The following is a 24,912-nucleotide window of genomic DNA, read 5'->3' on the forward strand; positions in this document are numbered from 1 at the left end:
ATATTATATAAAATTTGGTCTTAATCAGATCATAAATTTCCAAGTTGTGAATTTTCATTTGCAGTTAGGTTGAAAAACGTCAAATACATTGTCACATCATTTTTTCATTGTTATAGACATAAAAACTGGAAGTTATTGTATATTATTTGTGTTTTTATGTCTAAACAAGGAAATAAACAAGCTAAATTGTAATGTAACTCTTGTTACTGCAACTATTCTACGAGGGGTATCCAAAAAGTAAGTTTCCATTAATTATGAAAAAGTTAAAAAGACTCAAAAAATAACTGAAACACATTTATTCAACTTTTTACATCATACCTTATTTTTCTACATAGTTACCATCCCTTTCTAAGCACTCTTGGTATCTAGGAAGTAGTTTTTTTATTCCAGCATCACAAAATTCACCCGCCAAATTTTTAAGCCAAGTATCCACCTCATTTTGAAGGTCATCGCTGTTGGCAAATCGCCGACCGCCAAGGTGTCTTTTCAGCTCCGGAAACAGATGAAAATCGCTAGGCGCAAGATCTGGTGAGTATGGAGGATGACCAAAAACATCCCACTTAAATTTCCTCAAAAGTTCCATTGTTGCACAAGCAGCGTGTGGTCGGGCGTTATCTTGAATAAGCAGAACCGTGCGCGACAAAAGTCCGACCCGTTTATTCTGTATTGCCCGCCGAAGTCTGGTGAGAACTTCACAATACCTTTCTGCATTTATGGTTTCGCCACGAGGAAGATAGTCAATCAATAACACTCCACGGCAGTCCCAAAAAACTGTAGCCATTACCTTTCCTGCCGACTCAAAAACTTTGGCTTTTTGAGGAGCTGCCTCTCCTTTTTTTTGCCACACCATACTCTGGCGTTTGGTCTCTGGAGTTGAGTGGTGAATCCATGTTTCATCACCAGTGACTATTCTACTGAAAAGGTTTTCATCTTCATCGTCAAACAATCGCAAGAAAGACTGGGCAAGCAGCCATTCGTTGTTGTTTATGGGCATTGCTCAATAAGTGAGGCACCCTTCTTGCACACACTTTTGCAAGCTGAAGATCTTCTGTCATGATATTGTGCACAGATGACCAGCTAACTTCAACACTTGACGGCAGTTTATCCATAATTTCATCGAGAGTCACTCGCTTATCATTGTCAATAACTGCTCGTACAGCATTAATGACGTCAGGTTGCCGAGAATTGGCCGGTCGGCCACTACGCTCATCGTCATGAACATTTTCTCTTCCTTCCAAAAACATTGCACGCCAACGACGGACCATCATGTTCACCATACACTTGACACAACTGACGATGAATTTCAACGGCAGTTTCGTTTCGTTTTTGGCGGTCAAGAAACGAATAACACTACGGACTTCGCAACTGGCGGCAGAACGCAGTGGAGTCTCCATGATGTTTGGGCAGCAACTGACTGAGAAGCGTGACAATGGGCCAGTGACCGGCGCACCTGTTGCCAACCGAACCGCGCTACATATCCCCACCCACAGCTGCACGCTGTGTTACGTACGCGTCTTTTTACAGAACAGGGAAATTTACTTTTTGGATACCCCTCGTAGTTAGTTAGTGGGTAACTTTCACATTCAGGTAATCTATACTTAATGATCCGAGAGTAATTATTTTTTGGGAAGGTAGGTCCTCAACAATTTTGGGTAACATTTGGAGTTTCATATGTTTTTCAATAAAATAACAATTAAAAACCTAGTTTTTGTAGATTTTTTAACTCATTGTACATTTTACACAGCAATAAAAATTGTAAAAATTTTGGAAACAATCTTTATCTGGAGAATTTTAATATAAATTACTACATGCCCTACCTTTATATTTCCAAAAATTTTTCCAAAAAACAACCTCCTGTCTCCTAAAGCCCCTTTCAGAATTGTTGGGCGGTAAAACAAATTTTAATTAAACTTGGCCAAAAAATAGCAGCAGGGGTACAGTTAAAACGGAGTGTCTATCTTCACTTGTTATACTGCTACGATCTTGGCCCAGGTGGTCTGATTCACCTTTATAAACATTGACATACCTTCATAAATTGAAATTTGAACTGAATGTCGACCGCAGAAATTACCTTTCTTCGGACTTTGTTACAGAGGATTTTTGTATTAGGAATTGTAATAACCAATGTTGTGGGTGTTGTCATGGCAGCAGTGAAACTGCGGGCGGCTCTGCAGAGGAATTCTTCATGGATGTGATGGTACAGCGCAGCGCACGCCGGCTGCTCTGCGAACACAGACTCTCCCAGCTGGGGCAGCTCAGCGCACATCTGGACTTCCCACTGGTGGGGTGGCTGGCACGCGAGCGCGATCGCGCAGCTAGAGTCGACCACTTTGTATCTGCGCTCAAACACCTACACGCAGACTTCTCTTGGCCGTACCCACATCTTGTAGCCAATGCTGGGGCATTTGCTCACCGGAAAACTTCCGCAACCTCAGGTCAGATAATCGCTTACTTGGTCTTGGTTACTATAGTGATTTTCATTATTTAATTCATAAATATTATAATTACATTATGGAACATAGGAAAAGTTATGTATTTCATACAGAAAATATGAGTTTTTAACAATTTTATTGTGTAATTACCATCATTGTTAAGACTGAAATAGTTAAAAATAAAATTAAACAATTTATTTTTGACATATTCATTCCAGTTATGTTATAATTTCTAATCATATAGAACAAAATTTAAGGTTGCATAGAGTTTTACGATAAGTTTATCAATTTTATTTTTTCAGAAGCAGAAATTTCAATTAAAAAAATTTAGTAGTATTGTTATATTTTAGCAGCATTGTATTATTTTGCACATGTATACAAATAAAATACTAATGTGATAGTGTTTTCAGCATGAAGTATTCTATAAAATGTACATCTTGAAAAGTTACTAATGCTGTTACTACAAGTTACTAATGCTGTTTTTATAAAAAAAATCAGTCATGTTTTTAAAAGTAAAATAAATGGTTACCACTTTTTGTAATATTTTGCGTGAAAAATATTTCAACAGTTTTCAAATATGTTACAATTTTATTAATTTTATTGAAAATCAATATAAAATTAAGTTGTTGGTTTTAAAGAAATCACCTGCCATTTTCAGAGTAATGAATTACTTTTTGACAGAAATACCAAAATTACAAGGCGTAATTGTTTTATTTGTTTTTGTGTAATCCTAATATACATTTAAAAATAAATATATAAGCAGAATCTACATTTCAACATTGAATTTGTACTGTAGTTATACATTTCATTAGCTTCAATTCGAGATATTAGTATGTTTCTGTATTATTAGCTTGACAAAAAATATTGTTTTAAAACTTCATTTTTTGTGATTTTTATAATTTTTAGTACAATGTTATGTACAAATGTTATAAAATCTATATTATTTTGTTATTTGATTAGTTTAAAATATATTATCATCAACACACAATGAAATTGTTTTCACTTTACTTACGTACTTACTCCTAGGGTTATCTGTGAATCTGCGCTATCATGTCTCCTACATCTTGATCGATATAAGGCTTTCAACTGAGAAAATATTTTTTCTTTTTGAAGGGTGTCAGAGAAAGTTGTTTATAATGATATACTGTGCACCTTACCTGGGAATCAGGAATTTTAAAATGAAATAAAAGTGCTAATGTACTGCTCAAACATCTTCTAGATGTGTACAAAAAAGTTTAATTGAGTATTTAGTTTTACATATTTTGGCGGTCCTAAAATTTTATTGCTTTAAATTGAAAAAGAAGGGACACTCTAATGTTTCTGTTAATTTTTTAAAACGTTCAGTATATGCAAACATTTAATTATCAATAGTCTTTATTAATAGTATTAGCTGATAATCAAACCTGTTAATGCCTATCACCTATTAATAATGAAATATTTTGTCTGAAAATAATAATAATAGTCAATGTAATAAACTTATGTTTTTTATTTCTTGTACATTAAACCACACTAAAATTTATCTGCTACCAAAGGGTAGTGATACTGCCAGCTTGAGATTTAAATCTACTCGTATATCCGATAGTTGTCACAAAGATGACTGGTGACTGTGACTGTGCTTATTGTTTCACGTGTCTGCAGTATCATCGGTCATGTCGTCACCAGTTTTGGATGACAGACTGCGAGGTCTGAGTCTAGAGGTGCCAGCCACTAATAGCCGTGTGGGCGACAGCGGTTACATGAGTCAGGACCCTCTCGTGCGACCCACGCTCATGCCTCCACATCTCGCACCAGGTACGAATCTCTATTTAAAACTTCTCCTCCCCCTTCCACCGACCATTGCCAGTCCTGTTTGTGTACTGCTACCTCCCTGCTAGTCTCTCAGCTTCTCTTGGTGTGTAACATGTATTGTGTAGTGAGCTCGTACTGTACAGTCTTATACTTTGTGCTTCTTCTGGTTGCTTTGAACCTCAGGTATATGTTTTGACGTTCAGTTTGTTCTTTTTTTAAATCTTTGAGTTTTATGAGTTCATCACCACACACACTCTGATTAAATTTTATATTTTGTGTATGCTTTATGCTAGCAACTTCATAAACTCAATTGAATAAAACCTAGAAAAAACAACGTTCTCTTTCTAACGTCCAGATAAAACTTCACCACGTGATTTTGTAATAGTTCCTTAGTCCACCGTCAGAGTGCAGTAGCGATTAAACAGCACTACTGTGGGTTTGCAGTAGTTCAAATAAACGCCACTAGAGGCCAAAGTATATCATCTTATAGCTGCCATGCACCATGTAGCAAAGCAGCTGTTTGGCACATGATAACACCAACATTACCGTTGAATGCAAAGTGGGATTGTCCTGTTAACACAGGTATGGCAATTAAGAGATTAACTCTTCCCACGCTAGACGGATATATCAGAATGGCAGACTTCGACCAAAACGCCAAATACAGTTATATCCGATATTATAGATTATGTCTCTTGGAGAGTTTTTTAGTTCACAAAAGGACTTCGAAATGCCTGGTGCACGCTCTGTGCTTATCATGGTTAACAAGGGAGTATTTATAAATGACCTTTACTCAGCGGTAGGGGAACGGGAGCACCCTTTGTCTACATCCGACCGCCTGCTCGTCAGTTCTGCGTCTCCTACAGAGCACTGAAAAGTTTAATTACATTTTACAATGAAATGTAAATTTATTTAAAATAAACAATTCTGTTAATAGATCTTTATGAATAAATATGTTAATTTTAAGTAAAATGCCCTGTTTTATACTTTTTTTTACTTTTACCTCTTATAATTTAGCTATAATAAAAATTAGCTTTGAACTAAAAAAAGTTTTTTTACTTGTCTTGTAACGGTATCAGTAGCATGCAAAGGGTTAAAATTGCACAAAAACCGAACTAGCAGCAAGAAATTTATAATACACATAAAAAATAAACCATAAAAAAGAATATGTTTAGTATTTTTTTCATTAAAATTGTATAACAGTTACTCTACAAATACAATTTTACTAACCTTGTGTTTTTACAAGTAAGTGCGTCTTTTACAATTAAGGAGTGAGAGTAAAGTTAATGTGTGGGCCGTAGATGCAGTCAGCCTGGTGAGCGAGGAGGAGAGTTGGTTCTATGGAGAGGACTCGGAGCAGTGTACGAGTGACAGTTGGAGTGACATACCGAGTGCACAGCTACTAGAGCAGATCTCCCAGGAGGTGTCGGCCAGCAAGGGCTCAACCAAGGCCGAGGTGCAGCTAAGGTAAACATGTTTACACCAAAACAGGTGATTTGAGGAAATGTTGTATTTGCACAGTAGATGTCTGCGTGTTGTCTACATCAAATGCTCAACACGGGTACAATTGCACTCGAAAGGCCAGCAGCACTGGCCACACCGAGGTTGCAGACAGCTCGCGTTAGTTTTGCCGTAGTTTGACAGCTCGGCGGCCATATTTGTTGTAAGTTTCCCTTCCCAGATCGGAATTATTTTTCAATTTACTCTGTATTATTTGCATTGTAAATGAAAATATTTAAAGAAGAAATGAAAAATAATTTAACATTTATTTTAAATGAATCTTTCTAATATGAAGATTAACCCTTAGCGAGCCACAAATAAATAACCAAAACTACTCCTAAGAGCCATACACCTTAAAAATTAAAAAATTCCCACATACCAAAACCAATTTTTTTTTATAATTCTTATAACATAAGAGGTAAAAAAATGACAAAATTTTTTTTCACTCTTTATTGTTAATTTACAGCTAAAAAATGGTAAAATCATAATTTCACTGAAAAAATATAATTTTGACAATCTGTGTGTTCATATATAAAATTAACAATAGTTGAACACAATTATTCTTATATTTTACAAAAAATAAGCATATAGTAATTTGTATTTAGAGAAAATATAAAGAATATAGTAAAAATTTATATATATACAAATTAAATAAAAGCAATGAACTAAAAAAAAACTTGACAATAAAGCCCTACATCATGATAATAATACATAAACTACACTGCACATTGATCAAAAATATTGATTAACATCAAAATTGAAAAGATAAATACGCGGATCGAAAATGGAAGGGCGAATAAACATCTAACCTCACGGAAGACTACAGGCGGACTGAGCGCGCGTCAGTAGACGTCGTTGGCTCTGCGGGAGACTATGAACGTCCGGCCGCCCGCTATTTTGTCGATCGAACAGGAGCCGTGACCTTCAAAATAGACACGAACGGTTGTCTCTTGTTTAGATAAACCTTGTTTAACAGTTTTTACTAAGTTTGTTACCCAGAAATGCTTTTAAATAATATTAAAATAAAAAATTGATTTTGCGTCAGTGGACGTCGTTGGCTTTTAGCGCTAGTTTAGGCATGACGTCTAGTAACGTCATTGGCTCGGTAAGGGTTAACATACATTTGGAAAAATTAACTCTTATGTATATTGTTAACAAAGATATATAAATAAAATGTTATAAAGTAGGCCTTTACAGTTATGTTATACTCAAACATGAAGTATTTTACATTTTTCTCAGTATTTACATTTTTTTAATACCTATGTGTCGTCAAGAATAGTAATCACGTCTCTAGTAAAATTTTCTAAGTTTCTATCACTTCAGTGTATAGGCCCACTAAGCGTAATTCGTCTTATTTGCACCGTCAATGTTTAGAGAAGATTTATAGATTAATTTAAAATTAACTGCTTTACTTAAAAATTATTTTAAAGTAAAGCTGTTCGATAGGTCTAGTAATACATTCAAATCCACAGTAATCCAAATTCACATAAATCTAATTTCACAGTTAATGTTCTCAGCACATATTTGTGATAGAAGGATGACTCTAAACGATTGACGTCTCACCACTGCCTTCTGAGGTAGGCAAGCAGTGTCTAGAGAGGCTGGCAGTGGCAGTACAGTACGGGGTTATGATGAACTCGGATGAACGTCCTTTGATTGTGTTCCGCCCAATTGTGATTAATAGACTACGTGCTGCAAACAGACTGTTAAAAGAAACATTTTGTATAGATCCACATGTAACAAGGATTACCTGAAATTAAACTTGAATAATAAAAATGTGTCTTACTGTGATGTTTGTTTATTTATTATGTCTACATTTTTTCTCTGGTATATATCCAAAAATCCGGCATATTTGATAATTCAGCATGCTTCAAGTCCTGACCATGCAGAACCAATGGAAGTTTACTCTATATTGAATAAATATAAGTCCTACCAATCAATTACTGAGATCAGCTAAGCAAGCGTCAACCTTGAAACACTTGCAAACAATAAGGATAGCAATTAATTTTTAAATTGTACCTACATAAAAAGGTAATATTATTTATAAATCTTATTTTTTATGAAGCTTGATGCGTAATGAGTGAATTGACGAGGTGTAAACAATATTTCATTGTACAAACCTTCAAATAAGTGCGCATTATTCAGTTTATTTACCCGGGATTGGATACCTTTAGTTGTGTAAAGTAAAGGTATGCCAAGTGCACAATGAATGAAAAATTTGTCAATACATTTATAAATTCTTTTTCTATTTTCTTCAGTGTTTTCTATTGCTCATTGTGTAAGTCTCTCTTGTGTCAATGTTGCGTAGGTACTTACTGCAGATATTCATGGAAGCAGGGTGTCTGGAGTGGTCGCTTATCATCTCTGTGATGCTGCGTGACGCTATGGCAGTGCATCGGACGACCAACGCAGCTCGGTCTGTGGAGCACTCGTACGAAGCCGTGGTCAGGTTGAAAGAGGGTCTCCTTTCTCTGCATCACTGGAGCAATACGGAGTGGTAAGACAGATTATGCAGTCAATCAATCTGTTCATTGAATGTGTGAAATGGATTATGCAATCAGTCAATCTGTTTATTGTATGTGTGAAACGGATTATGCAAGTCAATCCGTTTATTGTATGTGTGTGTGAAACGGATTATGCAAGTCAATCCGTTTATTGTATGTGTGTGAAACGGATTATGCAACAGTCAATCTGCTTATTGTATGTGTCAGATGGATTATGCAAGTCAATCCGTTTATTGTATGTGTGTGAAACGGATTATGCAACAGTCAATCTGTTTATTGTATGTGTTGAGACGGATTATGCAAGTCAATCCGTTTATTGTATGTGTGTGAAACGGATTATGCAACAGTCAATCTGCTTATTGTATGTGTCAGACGGATTATGCAAGTCAATCCGTTTATTGTATGTGTGTGAAACGGATTATGCAACAATCAATCTGTTTATTGTATGTGTGAGACGGATTATGCAAGTCAATCCGTTTATTGTATGTGTGTGAAACGGATTATGCAACAATCAATCTGCTTATTGTATGTGTGAGATGGATTATGCAAGTCAATCCGTTTATTGTATGTGTGTGAAACGGATTATGCAACAATCAATCTGCTTATTGTATGTGTGAGATGGATTATGCAAGTCAATCCGTTTATTGTATGTGTGTGAAACGGATTATGCAAGTCAATCCGTTTATTGTATGTGTGTGAAACGGATTATGCAACAGTCAATCTGCTTATTGTATGTGTCAGACGGATTATGCAAGTCAATCCGTTTATTGTATGTGTGTGAAACGGATTATGCAACAGTCAATCTGTTTATTGTATGGTTGAAACGGATTATGCAAGTCAATCCGTTTATTGTATGTGTGTGAAACGGATTATGCAACAGTCAATCTGCTTATTGTATGTGTCAGACGGATTATGCAAGTCAATCCGTTTATTGTATGTGTGTGAAACGGATTATGCAACAATCAATCTGTTTATTGTATGTGTGAGATGGATTATGCAAGTCAATCCGTTTATTGTATGTGTGTGAAACGGATTATGCAACAATCAATCTGCTTATTGTATGTGTGAGATGGATTATGCAAGTCAATTCGTTTATTGTATGTGTGTGAAACGGATTATGCAACAATCAATCTGCTTATTGTATGTGTGAGATGGATTATGCAAGTCAATCCGTTTATTGTATGTGTGTGAAACGGATTATGCAATCAGTTAATCTATTCATTGTATGTACAGTTTATAGCAGAAAACATCAATTGATAATTTAAAAAAATTAACTGTACTAAATTTTAAATAACTTTCATCTCAAAAATTTTGGTATTGTAATACAGATTTTCCTCTGTTTTTGGACAACATTTTAGTACAATGATCCCTAAAACACCATCAAGGTGAAGGAAAAGATTTTGTTATCGCCACAGAAAAGTATAGTTGTTTGTAAAAACACTTGTAACGTTAAGGTAATGCAAATTTGAGAATTACTTACTCCTTAAATTGTATAATTTCTATTGGCTCCCCAGTATGAAAATCAGTATTTTATATACAGAGTTGTTCTTCTACAGGAAATTATAATATATCCTTTATGGACTCCTCTTTGACCCAAGTATGTTAGAAAATAAGTCACACATGAAAATGATTCAGTTTTAGCCATATATTGTATTTAAATAAGTAAATAATTCATTGAAATAAACTATTAAGTTTTAAAAATTTATAAAATTATTCATCATATTTACTTTTTGGGAAGTGATAAAAAAAACAGTAGGATGTTTAACAGTTTGAAGTTTGTTCTCTTCCTCAGATGGTTAAATAACCTAACACATGAGTTAGCAGACTAGATTAGTTGAACAAATCATTCCAAAGACCCCTGAACTTCCAGAGTTAAAAATCACAACAGGTGTCAACAATCAAATTTTTCATCAACTTAAAGACATCCACCTACTAAGTTTTAACAAATAATGAACACAACTGCAATACAAAGCCAGTTCACTCACCGTAGCTATTAGTGCAGTCTGGGAATGTTATATTATATTGATTTCTATAAACAGAACAAGCAAAGGTCAGTCAGATGACCCACCGATGTGGCACTGGCTTTGCTATCGGGTAGGTTGTGGACGACGTGTGACAGTGAAGTAGTTAGGTTATGTAAGGTTTAATTTTTTTTTTTGAGACGAAGATATTTGTCCTTAGTAGGATAGGTTTAGGATATGGAAATTTACTGTCCATGATTTGTTTGAGGAGAGATCTGTAAATAAATAAACATTGGACATTAACCCATCAGGGAACTTGCCAGAGCGTCACTCGTTGTGCTCTTTCTAGACGCTAACAATAACGTATATGTTTGTTTTTCCGCTAGGTCGTAGTTTTGTGCCCTTCTGCATCTTTATAAGCAATTATTTAATTTTGATTCGTTACGTTTGCACACTGAAACTACAACTAATAGCTTGTTTTGTTATTGTTTACATTTTGCCACATGCTTAATTTTTTTCATTTCGATGTTCTGCTTACATTCTGTGTCTAAATGTTTAGTGTTTAACTGTTTATAGTTTTTTAATGAGTTTTTAGTTCTTCCGCTACCTCATGGAACAAGACAATTTGCCTACTTCTGAAATAGACAGATACTTGGACAGTGATATTGAAATATCATAGATACTCAAAGGCTGACACAAAAGTGGATTATAAAAAGTAAATGAATGTTCATTGTATGTAGTGAAAATAATTTATTTTAATTCTCATTTTAATAACAATTGAATGTAAAAAACAGTTTTATCTCATCTCCCAGACAACTTAATTCAGGAGCTTGTCATGGAATCATAAAAAAGTGAAAAAATGTAAGTGAATTTTGATTGTTTTGTTATTATGTTATATAATTTATTAAGTAATCCAATAAAAACTGGGTTTTTATGTAAAAAACATTGTGCTGTTTTGAATTTTTTTAAATTATTGGAACAGACAAACAAAAAGTAATAATATATTGACAGTTGCTTTTGATTTTTTGTTTTTCTCATTAAAAAAAGATTATAAATATGTGTACTAAAAAATTAAATAAAAAAATTATTTGGAGAAAGCAACAAACACTATTATAGAGCAACCAAATAGACTATAATGTACTAAAAAATTGACTAATTTATCTGTATCCAAACTTATTCTATTAATATTTTAGAACACACATGCATTTCTAAAATGTACTGAAAAATTCACTAATTTATCTGTATCCAAACTTATTCTATTAATATTTTAGAACACACATGCATTTCTAAAATGTACTGAAAAATTGACTAATTTATCTGTATCCAAACTTATTCTATTAATATTTTAGAACACACATGCATTTCTAAAATGTACTGAAAAATTGACTAATTTATCTGTATCCAAACTCATTCTATTAATATTTTAAAACACACAAGCATTTTTGTCAAAATCAATTCAAACATTCAGTCTTAGAGAGGCTAGGTTAATTGCTTCTTCAATGGGTTAAAGCAAGTGAAATGGTCTCATAAATGCCTTACTTACACAAAGTAGATTACAAATTTAATTCCGTGTTTCAGCCTGGGATACAAGCCGTTCATGATGGCCATATACAACCAGATGGTGGTGCTGTCCAAGCTGCTGGGAACAAAGCAGCCCCCTCCACCTGCCAGCCCTCCCCCTCCTGCCGTGGCACCCCCTCGCTCTGATCCGCCCAGTTCCACCCCCACCCTCAGTCTGGGGGAGCCTAACATCGTGGAGGAGGAAGGGGAAGAGTCTGGTCGCACCTCCCCTACCCCCTCCACTCTGAGTAACACCAGCAACGCCCCCTCCTCCTGTGTTATTTCGTGAGCGGCAGCAGGATACTGGCTTAATGGATTTCATGGAACGTTTTGTTAGAAAAATAGAACACCTGAATATCTTTCCAAAATCTTCATGACTAACATACAAAAACATTTTCAAGAAGGACGACTTTGTTAAAATTTCTGTAATTATTTACTCTATGGTGTCTTACGTTCATTTTCCAAAACCAATTATAAAATATTTGTGTTTCTTTAGTAAAAAAAAAACAAACTATACGACTGTAAAAACAGAACAATAGCTTTCATAAATGTATAAATCCATTAAGCCAGTGTGGCATGCGGTGAGAGTGTGAGTCGCAATCAATTGCTCATGAAACTGGTCAGGATTTCACTGTAGTCCCTGATGTTTATAATCAAAACAATGTAAATAGAGGTGTAAATACGAGTAAATATCTGTTACTAAAGACTCCCTGTTTCACAGTTCAGTACAAGTCCGTTTTATTGTTACAACAACTTATAGAACCGTTAACAATTGTGATATTGATGATGTGTACCGCGTTGTTGGGCATTTTATATTTATAATGTGACGCGAGTTGTGTTGAATGAGTGATCTTTAATGCATTTTCCATAATGTTTGGAGACTCGGGTCCATTACTTGTTTGTTGCTGTTGGTCCTATTAATTAGTAGTAACTTCTGTGAGCAAGTAACAAGAGTATTTAAATTTTGATTAAATAAAAGATTAAAAATGGAACGCATACGGTATAATTGGTGCGAACGGGTTTTTAAAGACATATTTACGATAAGAAATATTTTTAATGTACTTATTCAACTAAATTAAATTGTTCTGCAGTAACTGGAAACAGTGGATTACTGACACTTTAAATTTAAAATTTTACTTTACGTTTTAAAGTTTATTTTTCCTATCTGTAAATGTGTACGAGTCAGCTCCATTCTTAGAAATTGAAGCCACAATTTTTTTTAATGGCTTCATCTCTGCCAAATTGACAATAAAATCCTTCCAAAAACTACATATCTGCCATTAAAATTTTTCTGCTACATGTTAAATTTTTCTCACCATTTTTAAATTAAATATGGCTCGTCTTCGCTTACATGTAATATATGGGAGCTGGCTCGTGAGGTGCATGCTACGGTGTTTCTTTGGTACAGAGATACGCAGATACTCGATGTGAATACTTCGGTACAACTGGCTCTGCGTGTAACGTCGGGACAGACAGATTAAGGAACGCTTTAGTTTCAAACCACTTGAATTAAAGATTTTGTCAGACCTCAGCTAAAATGTTTGTCCGTAATCTAATTTTTAAGATTTGTTTAGTATATTTGATGTGTATTAGGATTTTGCGATGTAATGTTTAAAGTCTATTAACCTGACAATGCTCACAATACCACGGCCTGATGTTCCGTACCGTGAACTCGTTATTTCCTGTCCATATTGGCTTCCATCTTACCCACTCAAATGTATCATCGCCACCTGTTTTCCTTGCTATTTCGACTACCTATTATCATTATTTATAATTATTAGTCATATTTAAAAAGGCAATATAAAAATGCTTCTCATCTGAAAATTTTTTGAACATTTTAATTGGTTGCTGTTTGTGTAAATAATGATAAGTTGTTTATTGAGCTCCGTAAGATGTTTTTGTCGGAAAATTAAGCTTAGGCGATCTTATAATTCACGTTGCAGTCTACAATTCTAGACATTTTTAGTATCTCAATATTATAAAAATCTCAGATTCTCTAATGACTGTTTGAAATTCATGTTGTATTTATTATCAAGAGTGTGTATATAATTTTGTTACGTTTTCGGGTCCCAAGACTGAATAAAATACTCAGAAGAACTTGTAATATTATGCTTAGTATAACATTCCAGTAGTGTACAACATTATTTATTATAATTGGAAATTATTGTTAAAGCTATCTTCGATCTGTTTATTGATGATTTAATAGATATTTTAGCAATTTATCGTTGCATTTTATTTAACGTAGTTGTATTTACATAATTGTTTCAGTAAGGTATTAATCTATCTGTTAAGTTGGTCTAGTGAAATATTGTGGTTATGCAGTACTTGTAATTGTGTTATTCTGTTGGTTAATTATATTAAGTAAGAGTATAGTATAGTTAATTTTAATTTATTAGTCGTCATTTGAAGCAATCAAAAGTTAATTTAGAACAATCCGTTGTTGATATTAAGAGGTGCCAATTGTGTTGGGATTGTATTGTTAAACAACTAATGGGGAGGAGTGATGTATTAGTCTTTCTTAGGAGAGGTTGATGTTGAGAGATTGTGTCAGGGTCTTGTTCAACAGAATAATGGAGAGGAGTAGATGTTATACGAGTATAAAAATGGAGTGATGAAAATCAATGTTCCCTGCTAGTTTTGGAATTGCAATCTAAAATAAAGTTAGGCGAATAATACCTAGGTCAATGGAACCTACTTTTTGTTGTATTCACAATTTTGAGAAAATGCCTCTCAAAGTCAAATGCCCAATGAAAATTTTCAAATGGCAACTCTGCTTTGCAACAAAAATTGAAATTTGGGAAAAAGTAAAGAATTTTTTTCTTTCAGTGTGTTTAAAGTCACCATTTAAATTTGACAAAGGCATTAATCCTGTATAAGCAATCAGAAAAACGCAAACTGCACATGATATGTGCTCTGTGGGATGAGAAATTTTGAGATGAAAATGTAGAGCAAACCTTCGTCTGGTATCATATAAGTTTTCTATACATAACATAGCTATGGTGGGAAGGGTTGATTCAATGTGAATATTGAGTTTAGCTCCATTTTGCCTTCCGCTTGGTGCAGCGTCTGGAATTTAAAGAATTTTACTTTACAATAAGCAATGTACTGATTTTGTGGTGTGATCCAAAAAATTTACATGATGGTTACTACACCAGTTGCGTAAAGCTAAGAACTAAGAAAAGACATCCACGAAGGTGGTGTGTTTGTTTTAGGTTGGGGTAATTTGTTAAAAATTATTTAGTCACATCTATTTAAAATAAATTTTTCAAACAAAGAACAATATTTTTGTTAATTCCGTGAGAAATTGTAGGCATTAAATAAAAGTAATATTTGGAGGATCTTGCAGTCACGCTCACAGGAAAATTCTGTACGATTGTGTATATGAAAGATGACATTACAGGTATATATATAAATTTCCGTTTGTTAAAAAATCGTGTAATTTTTAAAATTGTATTTCATATTCATTGAAAAATCAAAGAACCTAATAATTAGATTGGATTATGTGATTTTTTTAATTAGCTGAATAATCATGATAAGTAATAATAATCATAATATCATAAAAATAATTTTTGTCTTCAACAGTTTTCCCTTGTGCATGATCACCTACAAAACTCTCTTGAAGTGATAAAAAAATTTCAGAAATGTTGCTTTAAAGGCAAATTACAGAAGTTTTAACAATTGTCAGCCAACTTAAACAAATTAAACCATCTTAACCTTTTGCACTTGGTTTTCAGCTTGTGTAAGTGCTCAGCAGTTCCAAGCCCTTAAGGGTTGCCATGGAAGATTGTTGTTTCAGATTGGATTTTATCACTTCTGAATCCTCAGCTCGGCTGGCAATTACGTGTATTACGCAATTAGAAAATTCTATCCTTATTAGGCGGGACTGGAAAGTGCTGGAATCTCTGAGAAAAATAAGGAACTAAATTAATAATTTCTTATTTGTAGCATGTACCGTAACAAACAATATTTAAGAATTGTTTTTAATACGAGTATCAGTGCTACTTTGGTTCGCTGTAGCATTTGGTAGAGCCTTACATCAAAATGGAAGTAAGTTTATTTTAAAAACTTATTTGAGACTAATATTGTATTCTTATTTTCAAGTGTTCGAAAATTGCAATTACATCCCATTTATTCAAAGGCTCAGAGCTTGAATACTGCGATTTAAATCTGTCAGGGGTTTAAATCCAATGTGGACCTCTACAAGTAGTCTGAGCTGAAGGAACAACTACAATTGATTTCAACAGACATCAATTAGGACCACACTTAGTAAACTGCCGAGGCTTAATGGTTAAGAATAATTTTTTACGTTGTATAGATATATGAAAATGAAGTTTCAATAATTAGTGAGGGGTTCTTTTTAATTTTCTCTTTTTTGTTTATCTTGTACTGTAATCTCCAACCATCTATAATTTGTTTCCTAATGTTGAAATAAGATTTAAAACTTAAAATAGTGAAATGTTGACCTTAATTATCTAATAAAAAATAAAAACCTCTTGTTTATACAAAATATCTCAATATTTTGTTCTATCTCTAGTGATAAAGGGTGGTTGCCATTTTAAAATGTTGATTTGGGGGTGCCTCCTAGATTTATGTTCTTTCAAACTGTTGAATTCACTGAAATCTATGTCTTTTTGACCTAGAAATATACACCCCCAAGTTTTTTTTTACATTTGAAATTGTTAGAATATTAGCAGATATTATACTGACATTTTGTATCTGTAGAGAAGATGCGCTAGGAATGGAGTGTTTCTACCTGTAGGTTGTATTTGCAACTAGTCCAGCATTAGTAACGTGGGTCTCATTACCACCAAGTGTAACTCCATATAGCTCTCTTAGTTACAAAAGAATTGCTAAAACTTGTGCATGTGAAATGATAAATCTTAGCTATTAAAATATGTTAAAAAATTCCTTCATTGACCTTTTAACACCTTGCCAAAAGTTACAAAAAATGCGAGTTCTATAAATATGTACGTAAGAGGTGAAAGTTGAATACCCCTTCACAATTTTTGAAGTTTGTAACATTACATTCATAGCGATAGCGTAAAAGTGTGCTACTGACATAATACTACGCACCGTTATGTTGTGCCAGATTTATTCTGTTGTTTGCCGTAATATTGCGCAAGAAGCATTTCTATGACAACTGCGCGTTGTGCAAGTAGATTTGGCATTTTCTACTAGATGTCATTAGTTCCTTGATCCTCTGTCATGAATGTTTGCACCTTGATGAGTTCGCTGTAGTCACACAGTGCAGACAGCTACCGCGTGTTGTAGCATGTCAACCGTTCTGGAGTATGTTATGGTTTTAATTCTAGCGTTTATTGTACCACAGAAATGTCACGCACAAATAGACAGTTGACTTCGTTTGCGTGATGATGACACGGACACAAATAGTGAAAAAGACTTAGTGGACCATATGCTAAAAAATTTCATAAACTTGAAAAAAGACACTAAAAATTACTTTTTTTATAAAAATTAAATATTTAAACTCTACAAACCTCTCTTTTAAAAAAGTGCAAAAATCAGCAAAACAACAAAATTTTAGATACAACAAAAAACATTAAGGGTTAAGAAGGGATCTCAAAAACTTTAAATTATAAAAAAATAAATTTTGGAAGGGTATTTACACGCTGAACACAAATTCCATTGAGAATTAAGTAATTGAAATAATTATAAATTTGGCAATTCATAATTGTATTTCAATTATTTTAGTTTGAAATCAAATATGTTGTTTTGAGAATCTGTGTGCGAATGTAAACATATTAACATAATTTTTAAGACATGAATTGTGGTCTATGGACGGGCAACATTGAACGTATGCCTTGTCAATAATGTGCACTTACAGCTCATATGCAGGCTGCCACTCTGTGATCTATGCTTGTACCATGTACGCGCATTTCAGAGGTACTTGTGTTAGTACTTCACATAACCATAACTCGCGCTGTAGGTTGACCCTAATTAAAATAAAAACAACCAATTAATGTTGAAATTTATCTTTTTTGAAGCGTTGGATAAATATTTCTAACCCAACAACTTTTATTCATTGTCTGCAGTTGTTTTATCACAAAGTGAATAATTTATTTTGAATGAGCTTTGCAATTTATTAACAGTTAGCTTTTTAACATTTATCGAAGTTCAACTCTGGTATTATACGCCAAGGACTGAAATGCAAATGAAAAAATGTAATATTGAGAGTTAGGAAGTATCAGTAGAAAGATTTTTATACAAAATACTGCTTACTTCTCAGCCACCGGAAGTACAGACCTCTCTCTAGACTAATTCACGACTCCTCCCTGGACACAAAAAGACTTTGACAACCATGATTAGTTTGATTTATTTAATAGCATAAACTTGTGTTCACACCGGGGAACCAGATGACATTAGGAAGGTAACAGTAGTAATTAATTACTTATTTATTTATAAAAGAGTTTAATGAAAAATATGGTACAGGACTAACAATATTATGGTGTCTAGAACAGGATATGTTGGTGCGGTTATAGCTAATAGTAGAATTTTAATTTGTATTCAGTAAGAATTCCGAATTGGTTGTGATCAATTACCATATTACTAGTAGTGGGTTTTATTACTGTTAAGCTGATTACAAAAACATTGTCTTCTTATTTTAATTTCTACTGGTTCAATGTTTGTTATACGTACTTATTTTCTCAGTACACTCTTTACTAGTACACCACTGGTACTAATAACACCACACTTTTCTGTAAGTTTAAAAAATGTATAGTTAATGTTGTTATTATTATTAGTTAAATATTAGTTACAGCATTTATTATAATTTTAAAGGTTTCAAAAATTGTTTATTTTGTACTGTATTAACCCTTTTAGTGCCGTTGCATGATGTCAAGCCTATTTCAGTGATTTTGTAACATTTTACTAAAATAAAACATACATAAAATCAAAACAATTCTAGACAGAATTGTAATTTTTATTTTATTTCTTTACAGATAAATTGTTTAGTTAAATCACTAAAACATGCATATACTGCTAATTTATTATATATAAAAAACACACAAATGGTTCTTACCATAATATTTTTCAACATTTTTTTCCAGTTTCACATGCAAAGTAACACTTAATGAAAAAAAAAAGTTTTTTTAAAACAACTGATACTTTTATGTACAACAACTATAATAATTGTACATACAACAAAAAATTATTTTATTATCCAAAAAACTGTAAAGATAATTGTACTTTTTTGCGCAAACCTACATTTTCACTTTTTCTCTTAGGCCTAAACTAAACTCGTGAGATAAAGATAAATTAAAGTAAATACAAACATAAAAACTGTTGATTAATATTTTTTTAAACTAAAAGTTATTTTGTTTACAGAAAGCAACTTTTATACTTTTTGGTTTTTTACTAAAAATTTAAACTAAACATCTAATTATTTCTCAAAATTGCTATAAATATTTTTTTCTTGTAATTTGGTTCATTCTCAATGTTTAAATACCAAAATATTTATGACATAACAAATATTATTGTGGTAGAATTTTTACTGCTAATGTCTGTATATATGGACGTTGGCATTTCTCTGTAGTTTTTTAAACTGACTTTAAAACTAAAAGGGTTAATACATTACATTGCTTCTTTTTGACTCCTGAATACATTTTAACAGTTTTTAGATATCTTGTCTTAATTCTGTACTGTTTAAATGGATTGTTTTTATTAATTTAAATGTTTCATGCTGTTTTTGTTAATACTTGGTAACTTAATAATGTAATATTAATATTTTGAGTAATATTAATTCATTATAAATTCGTTATAGATAAAGTTATTAAAACTTGTTATAAATTAAGTACAGACTTTCTATTTAGTAATCTTGTTTAGAAGTGGGTAATTAAATTGTTTGTAAACCTGTCAAATAATGGGATTGTTTCATTAACGTTTTGTAAATCAACTATGTCAATTACTAAGTAATTCTGTACAGCTAGAATGACAAAATGTTTACATAATGTGTTGATGCCATGACGCTATGTTCTGTATATAACAAGTGGGATTTTTGCATAGACAAATCTTAATTTTAATCATTCCAAAGTTCCTTTTATGGTCTTCCCCAGTGATAAGTTTTAACTATAATGTTGATTTCACACTCGAAGGAAATACTACTGTCAAGGGACAAAGTGTGTACTTATGAAAATAATCTAATCTGATGAATGGTTCATTTGATTACGTTGAGACAAAAATGAATTTGAAAGTTGTTTTTTGTAGTAATACTAACATTCTTTGTTTAAAGTTTGTTATTGACGATGGAAGGTTTGAAAGGATAACGGGATTTTGGCCATTTGCCATCGATATATGTTACAAAAAGGTATAACACGAAGTTTCGAGGATTTGGATCTATCCTCGTCTTCAGGTGGGGGAGGTATTAATACATACAAAAATAAAGAACAGAAGGAAGAAAAGAAGAGAAAGGAAAGGGTTCAAATATACCCGAAAGCTGCTTGGAGTCCAGTCTAGGCGTTGTCACTACACAGTATGCAAGTCACAAGCACGAGAATCACAATCACAGATCACACCAATACAGGCAAAAGTTGGATGTTATCAAGAAAATCAATGTCGGCTCTTTCATAGGCACTGCGTCGTGTCATCTGAAACAATGTGACAGGAGGGGGAAGGGGTAAAGGCAAGCTGCTTTCAGCCCTATTTTTGGTCCTATTTGAGTGTTGTACCTTTTTGTAACATATAACGATGACAAATGTCCGAAATCCTGTTATCCTTTCAATACTCACATTTACAAAAATTTAATTTAATTACAAACACCTTGAAAATTATTTAAAAACTAATAGTCAGTTTTATCTGATACCAGTCAGTTTTCTTGTAAGGGTTGTTCCACCAGTTCAGAGTAAATTAATTAACCTCAAAATAGATTTAAAACAATGAGATGCTTAGCTATATGAGCAAAAAGTTCGAAATATTACCAATCGTATTGAAGCGAGCAGTACTGAAGTTTAATTTTCGTTGCCCCACTTGTGGCTGTTTAAAGTGCAAGAAAAACGCCCTTTCAATTAGAAAGGCTTTAAAGTAAGTTCCAATACTGCTTTAAGAATTGCAGCGTGGTGGTTGTGTAGATGAGGCACACAGCGGAATGTAATGCACCATAACTGTAAATCACCATATCATTGAAAATTCCACTCACTGTATGAAAAACATAGAAGCTGCAAACATCCATCTAAAGTGGATTTGCAGTATATGAAGAACACATTACATAATATTGCTGTTTATCTCAGACAAATATGGTATTATTTTCTGCATAATAATGCTAATTCTGCCAGATACACCCCAGGATTCCAGTTCAGAATGGGAGTATGACCATCTTGAGTGCAGTGAATGCTAATTCTGCCAGATACACCCCAGGATTCCAGTTCAGAATGGGAGTATGGCCATCTTGAGTGCAGTGAATGCTAATTCTGCCAGATACACCCCAGGATTCCAGTTCAGAATGGGAGTATGGCCATCTTGAGTGCAGTGAATGCTAATTCTGCCAGATACACACCCCAGGATTCCAGTTCAGAATGGGAGTATGGCCATCTTGAGTGCAGTGAATGCTAATTCTGCCAGATACACCCCAGGATTCCAGTTCAGAATGGGAGTATGACCATCTTGAGTGCAGTGAATGCTAATTCTGCCAGATACACCCCAGGATTCCAGTTCAGAATGGGAGTATGACCATCTTGAGTGCAGTGCTGATTTAAAACCTAGGGATTTTCATTTTTTAGGGTCACAGTGGTTAAGGATGTTGAATGAAGGAGGTCTATAAACATGGCTTAGATTGGAACTGGCAGAATTTACAAAGGCATTGAAAAATCGTTCCTCTTATTTGAGTGACTCCATATGAAAAGAAATTATACAGTACAGAAAAATAGCTGAGAGTACCTTGAGTTGTATATAATGAAAAACCTCATAAGGTACTTCATGAAAAGAAGTTATAAAGTACAGAAAAATAGCTGAGAGTGTACCTTAAGTTGTATATAATGAAAACCTCATAAGGTACTTCATGAAAAGAAATTATACAGTACAGAAAAATAGCTGAGAGTACCTTAAGTTGTATATAATGGAAATCCTCGTAAGGTACTTCATTCCTTTTTATAGCTAAATGAAACTTTCTAACGTTTTTGTTACTTCTGAATTAACTCAAATAAGTAGAGTTTATCAAAATCATATTACCTAAATTTTAGTAATGTCTACCCATTTAAAAAAAATAAGCATGTAATTAGTTTAGAAAATTGACAGATACTAATTTTTTAAATCAAATATATTGTGCAATCATTTCAAAACAATCAAATGTGCCATATTTTTATAAACATATTTTAGTTAGAAACTGTGAGAAAGAAAACTAAAATTTAAATTTTACAGTATTAACAAACAACGTTTGATGTAAAAAAAAATTACTTTGAAATTAAATAAAATGTAATTTATAAGATTTATTAATTTATTCCTTGTTTCAAGATAATTAAATGGGCTGTTCTGAGAATTTATTTCACTTGAAACTCTTGTCTATTCCGTTTTTATCTAACTGTATTCATACAGATTGTGAATAAAATATTAACAAGTTGTTATAATAAGAGAATTTTCATAGGGTAGAATTGGAAGGTAATTCCTCCTTGTCTTAACATAGAAACATTGAGTTTGTACATAAATGGGACATGGTGGACACTTTTTTAACCGCAGAAAGAGATTTTTGATTCAACACATGATGCATGTCCTATATGTGTATTAAGTGGTGGAATTGTCCATTCCTTGGTCTTGGCATGTGAGATGCTTTCCTTTTTGTCCCTGCCTGAAAAGTTAAATTTTACGTCTGCTTGATTAAAACCCCAAATATCAAACAGCTGGATTTAAGCAAATGCCCATAGGAGATGTGTTCTGTGAGTCCTGTTTAGTGTGAACTAAAGGATTGGAATTGGTTCACCAAGTTTACCAACCTAGCTTCTACAGTAACTCTTTAAAGTTTTGGGCACACATCCAGGGTGTATCAATCGCAATCCAAAATTTCAGACTCAATTCTAAATGTAATTTCTATTCTCGTTTAACTCTTCGCACGCCATTAATAAATCCATTAACTTTTCTATAACGCAAAGGAAAGTAAAAAAAATAAAATAAAAAAGTACTCCAATTGAAGATTTAACCATGTAGCAAATTTCATGTTGCACAAAATATTATTTTATGAAAGTATACTTTTTATACAATTTCAGGGTTGCTCTTCAAATTTAGGCCACTCTCAAGAAATTCCAAAACTTGGTAAAGTTTTAAAAATACAAAAAAGTTTGAGGAAATTATTGTAATCACAATACTAGTAAACTGCCTTCGTAGCTCACATTATTAGTTAGAAAGCAATCTTAAAACTAATTCCACATGATAAAAATGTCATGAGTAAATAATTGTACATGAATCTGTGCAAAAAATAAAACAGGACATTCCCATAGTACATTTTTGTGGTCTAACCACGAATATATTGCAACACATAGCGTAGCTGTGGTGGGAAAGGTTGATTCAATGTGAATGTTAAGATTGTGCACCTGATGAGACAGTGAGAATACCTCTTCACCTAAATTACACTATATTTTGTAATCAAGGTGCTTTTGGTGTTGAAACGATGTAAAAAGTTCGCTTTAAGCGTCTTCATTCATCAACTTTTTTTGTATCTATTCAGAAGAACATGACTCCAGATTCCAGGAGTCAAATCTGTGGCATCAGATTACAGATGCTGCACTAAGAGGAAGGTGAATTGGAGTTAAACTCAACATTTACATGATATTACTCATGTTCTCTTAGGACAAGAAGCATATAAATTGCACTTAGTCCTATAAGAACCTTAGCGCTGCTTCCGGAGTGACAGAATATTCAAGATAGTAAGATTAGGGGGTAGGGGCCACCTCCTATCAAGATCCATGAGGTAGAATTAGGGCACTACATCTCAAAGTCATGTCTCCCCAGAAGAAGGGGAGGCCAACTCTGAATCAGCCTCTCCAGTCAAAGCAGGCAGGGGTGGCACACCCTTGTTGAGGCTAGCAAGAACCTCTGAGGTTAGGGAACGAACCCCACCAACTCCAACAGTCATCTCCTGCAGTAGACTAGACCTATCAAATTGCCCTTGAACCTCAGAATCTCGACATTGGCAGTTAGTGATGAAATTAGCTGATATTCATTCTCAAATCGTAAAATCTATAGTGGTGGTGTGCTGAGTGATGGTAAAACAGGAAATTAATGGGTAACAAAAATCTGTGATCTGGCATCTTTTGACAACCCACGTACACCTTCATGGGAAACATCATTTCAAGAAAGACCGTTAACACTTTTGAAAACTAATCGTACCCTATGTGGTGAATGCATTTAATCATTAGATAGTAGGTTTTTGAAAGAAGCTTTTTGGACATGAGAAATTATTCAATAACTATGGCATATATCTAAGAAAAAATTTAAAGTATGTGATATGTTTTTTTTATTATAATAAAAACATTTTTGTATTATCATGTTTTTCATTTTCAAAAACGGTAATTTTAAATATACCAAGTAGGGTCTTCCTCTAAGGGACAAATGGACTGGTGGATCCCTTTTCTAGGTACACTTTTCAAAATTAGTTTTTCACAATCTGTATGTGTAAAAACACACACAAACTATTCTTTTATTTATTCTATAAAAGTGTTCAAAAGACACTTTAGTTTTTGTTAGTATTACTATAAGACCATAAGAATGCTCTCCACGAATAGTTACAAAACAAGTAAAACTACTGTTGATACATATTAAGTATTTTTTAACAAAAAAATCTGCTTTTCTGTCCTATTTGATAATCAGTTAAAATACACTAAATATGTAGTACTGGTAAAATATTTAAACTCCACAAGTTTATTTGCACGTCTCCTGAAACTGTTCTGAATTACTTGTTTGTATTTCAAAAACATGATATTCTACTATTTATAATTTTAACCTAGTGTAGTGAAATGTTTGTAATATATTTTTTAGAAAGACAAAGTTACTAAACCATTGTGTATTGCAATAAAATGTTTGTTAATAAAACTACTTACCTCAGTTATTTTAGTGTATCAACCCAATTCATACAAAATCAGGAAGAAATGTTGTTGGTATTCCTTAGAACTTGGTACTTAGTATACAGACGTCTTGCAAAATATAGGATTGAATATGTCTGATTCAATAAGTGCA

At 33.2% G+C, this 24,912-nt stretch overlaps 1 protein-coding gene across 3 annotated transcripts in view; it reads left to right on the forward strand.

The window, feature by feature from the left end:
* Positions 1–14,743, forward strand: part of LOC124355374 (guanine nucleotide exchange factor subunit Rich) — a 47,675-nt gene extending 32,932 nt beyond the window's left edge. Inside the window, exons 20-24 of one of the 3 annotated variants that reach the window (XM_046806491.1) lie at positions 2,149–2,435; positions 4,071–4,223; positions 5,519–5,684; positions 8,026–8,214; positions 11,761–14,743. In XM_046806491.1, coding sequence (XP_046662447.1) covers positions 2,149–2,435; positions 4,071–4,223; positions 5,519–5,684; positions 8,026–8,214; positions 11,761–12,031 — 1,066 coding nt within the window. In that variant the 3' untranslated portion in view covers positions 12,032–14,743. Of the gene's footprint in view, positions 1–2,148; positions 2,436–4,070; positions 4,224–5,518; positions 5,685–7,234; positions 7,583–8,025; positions 8,215–11,760 lie in introns of those variants that run through there. The other 2 variants (XM_046806492.1, XM_046806493.1) reach the window with 2 other exon arrangements.
* The last annotated feature ends 10,169 nt before the right edge of the window (positions 14,744–24,912 follow it).

This window comes from Homalodisca vitripennis, chromosome 2 (assembly GCF_021130785.1).
Source record: "Homalodisca vitripennis isolate AUS2020 chromosome 2, UT_GWSS_2.1, whole genome shotgun sequence".
NCBI classification, from domain to species: domain Eukaryota; kingdom Metazoa; phylum Arthropoda; class Insecta; order Hemiptera; family Cicadellidae; genus Homalodisca; species Homalodisca vitripennis.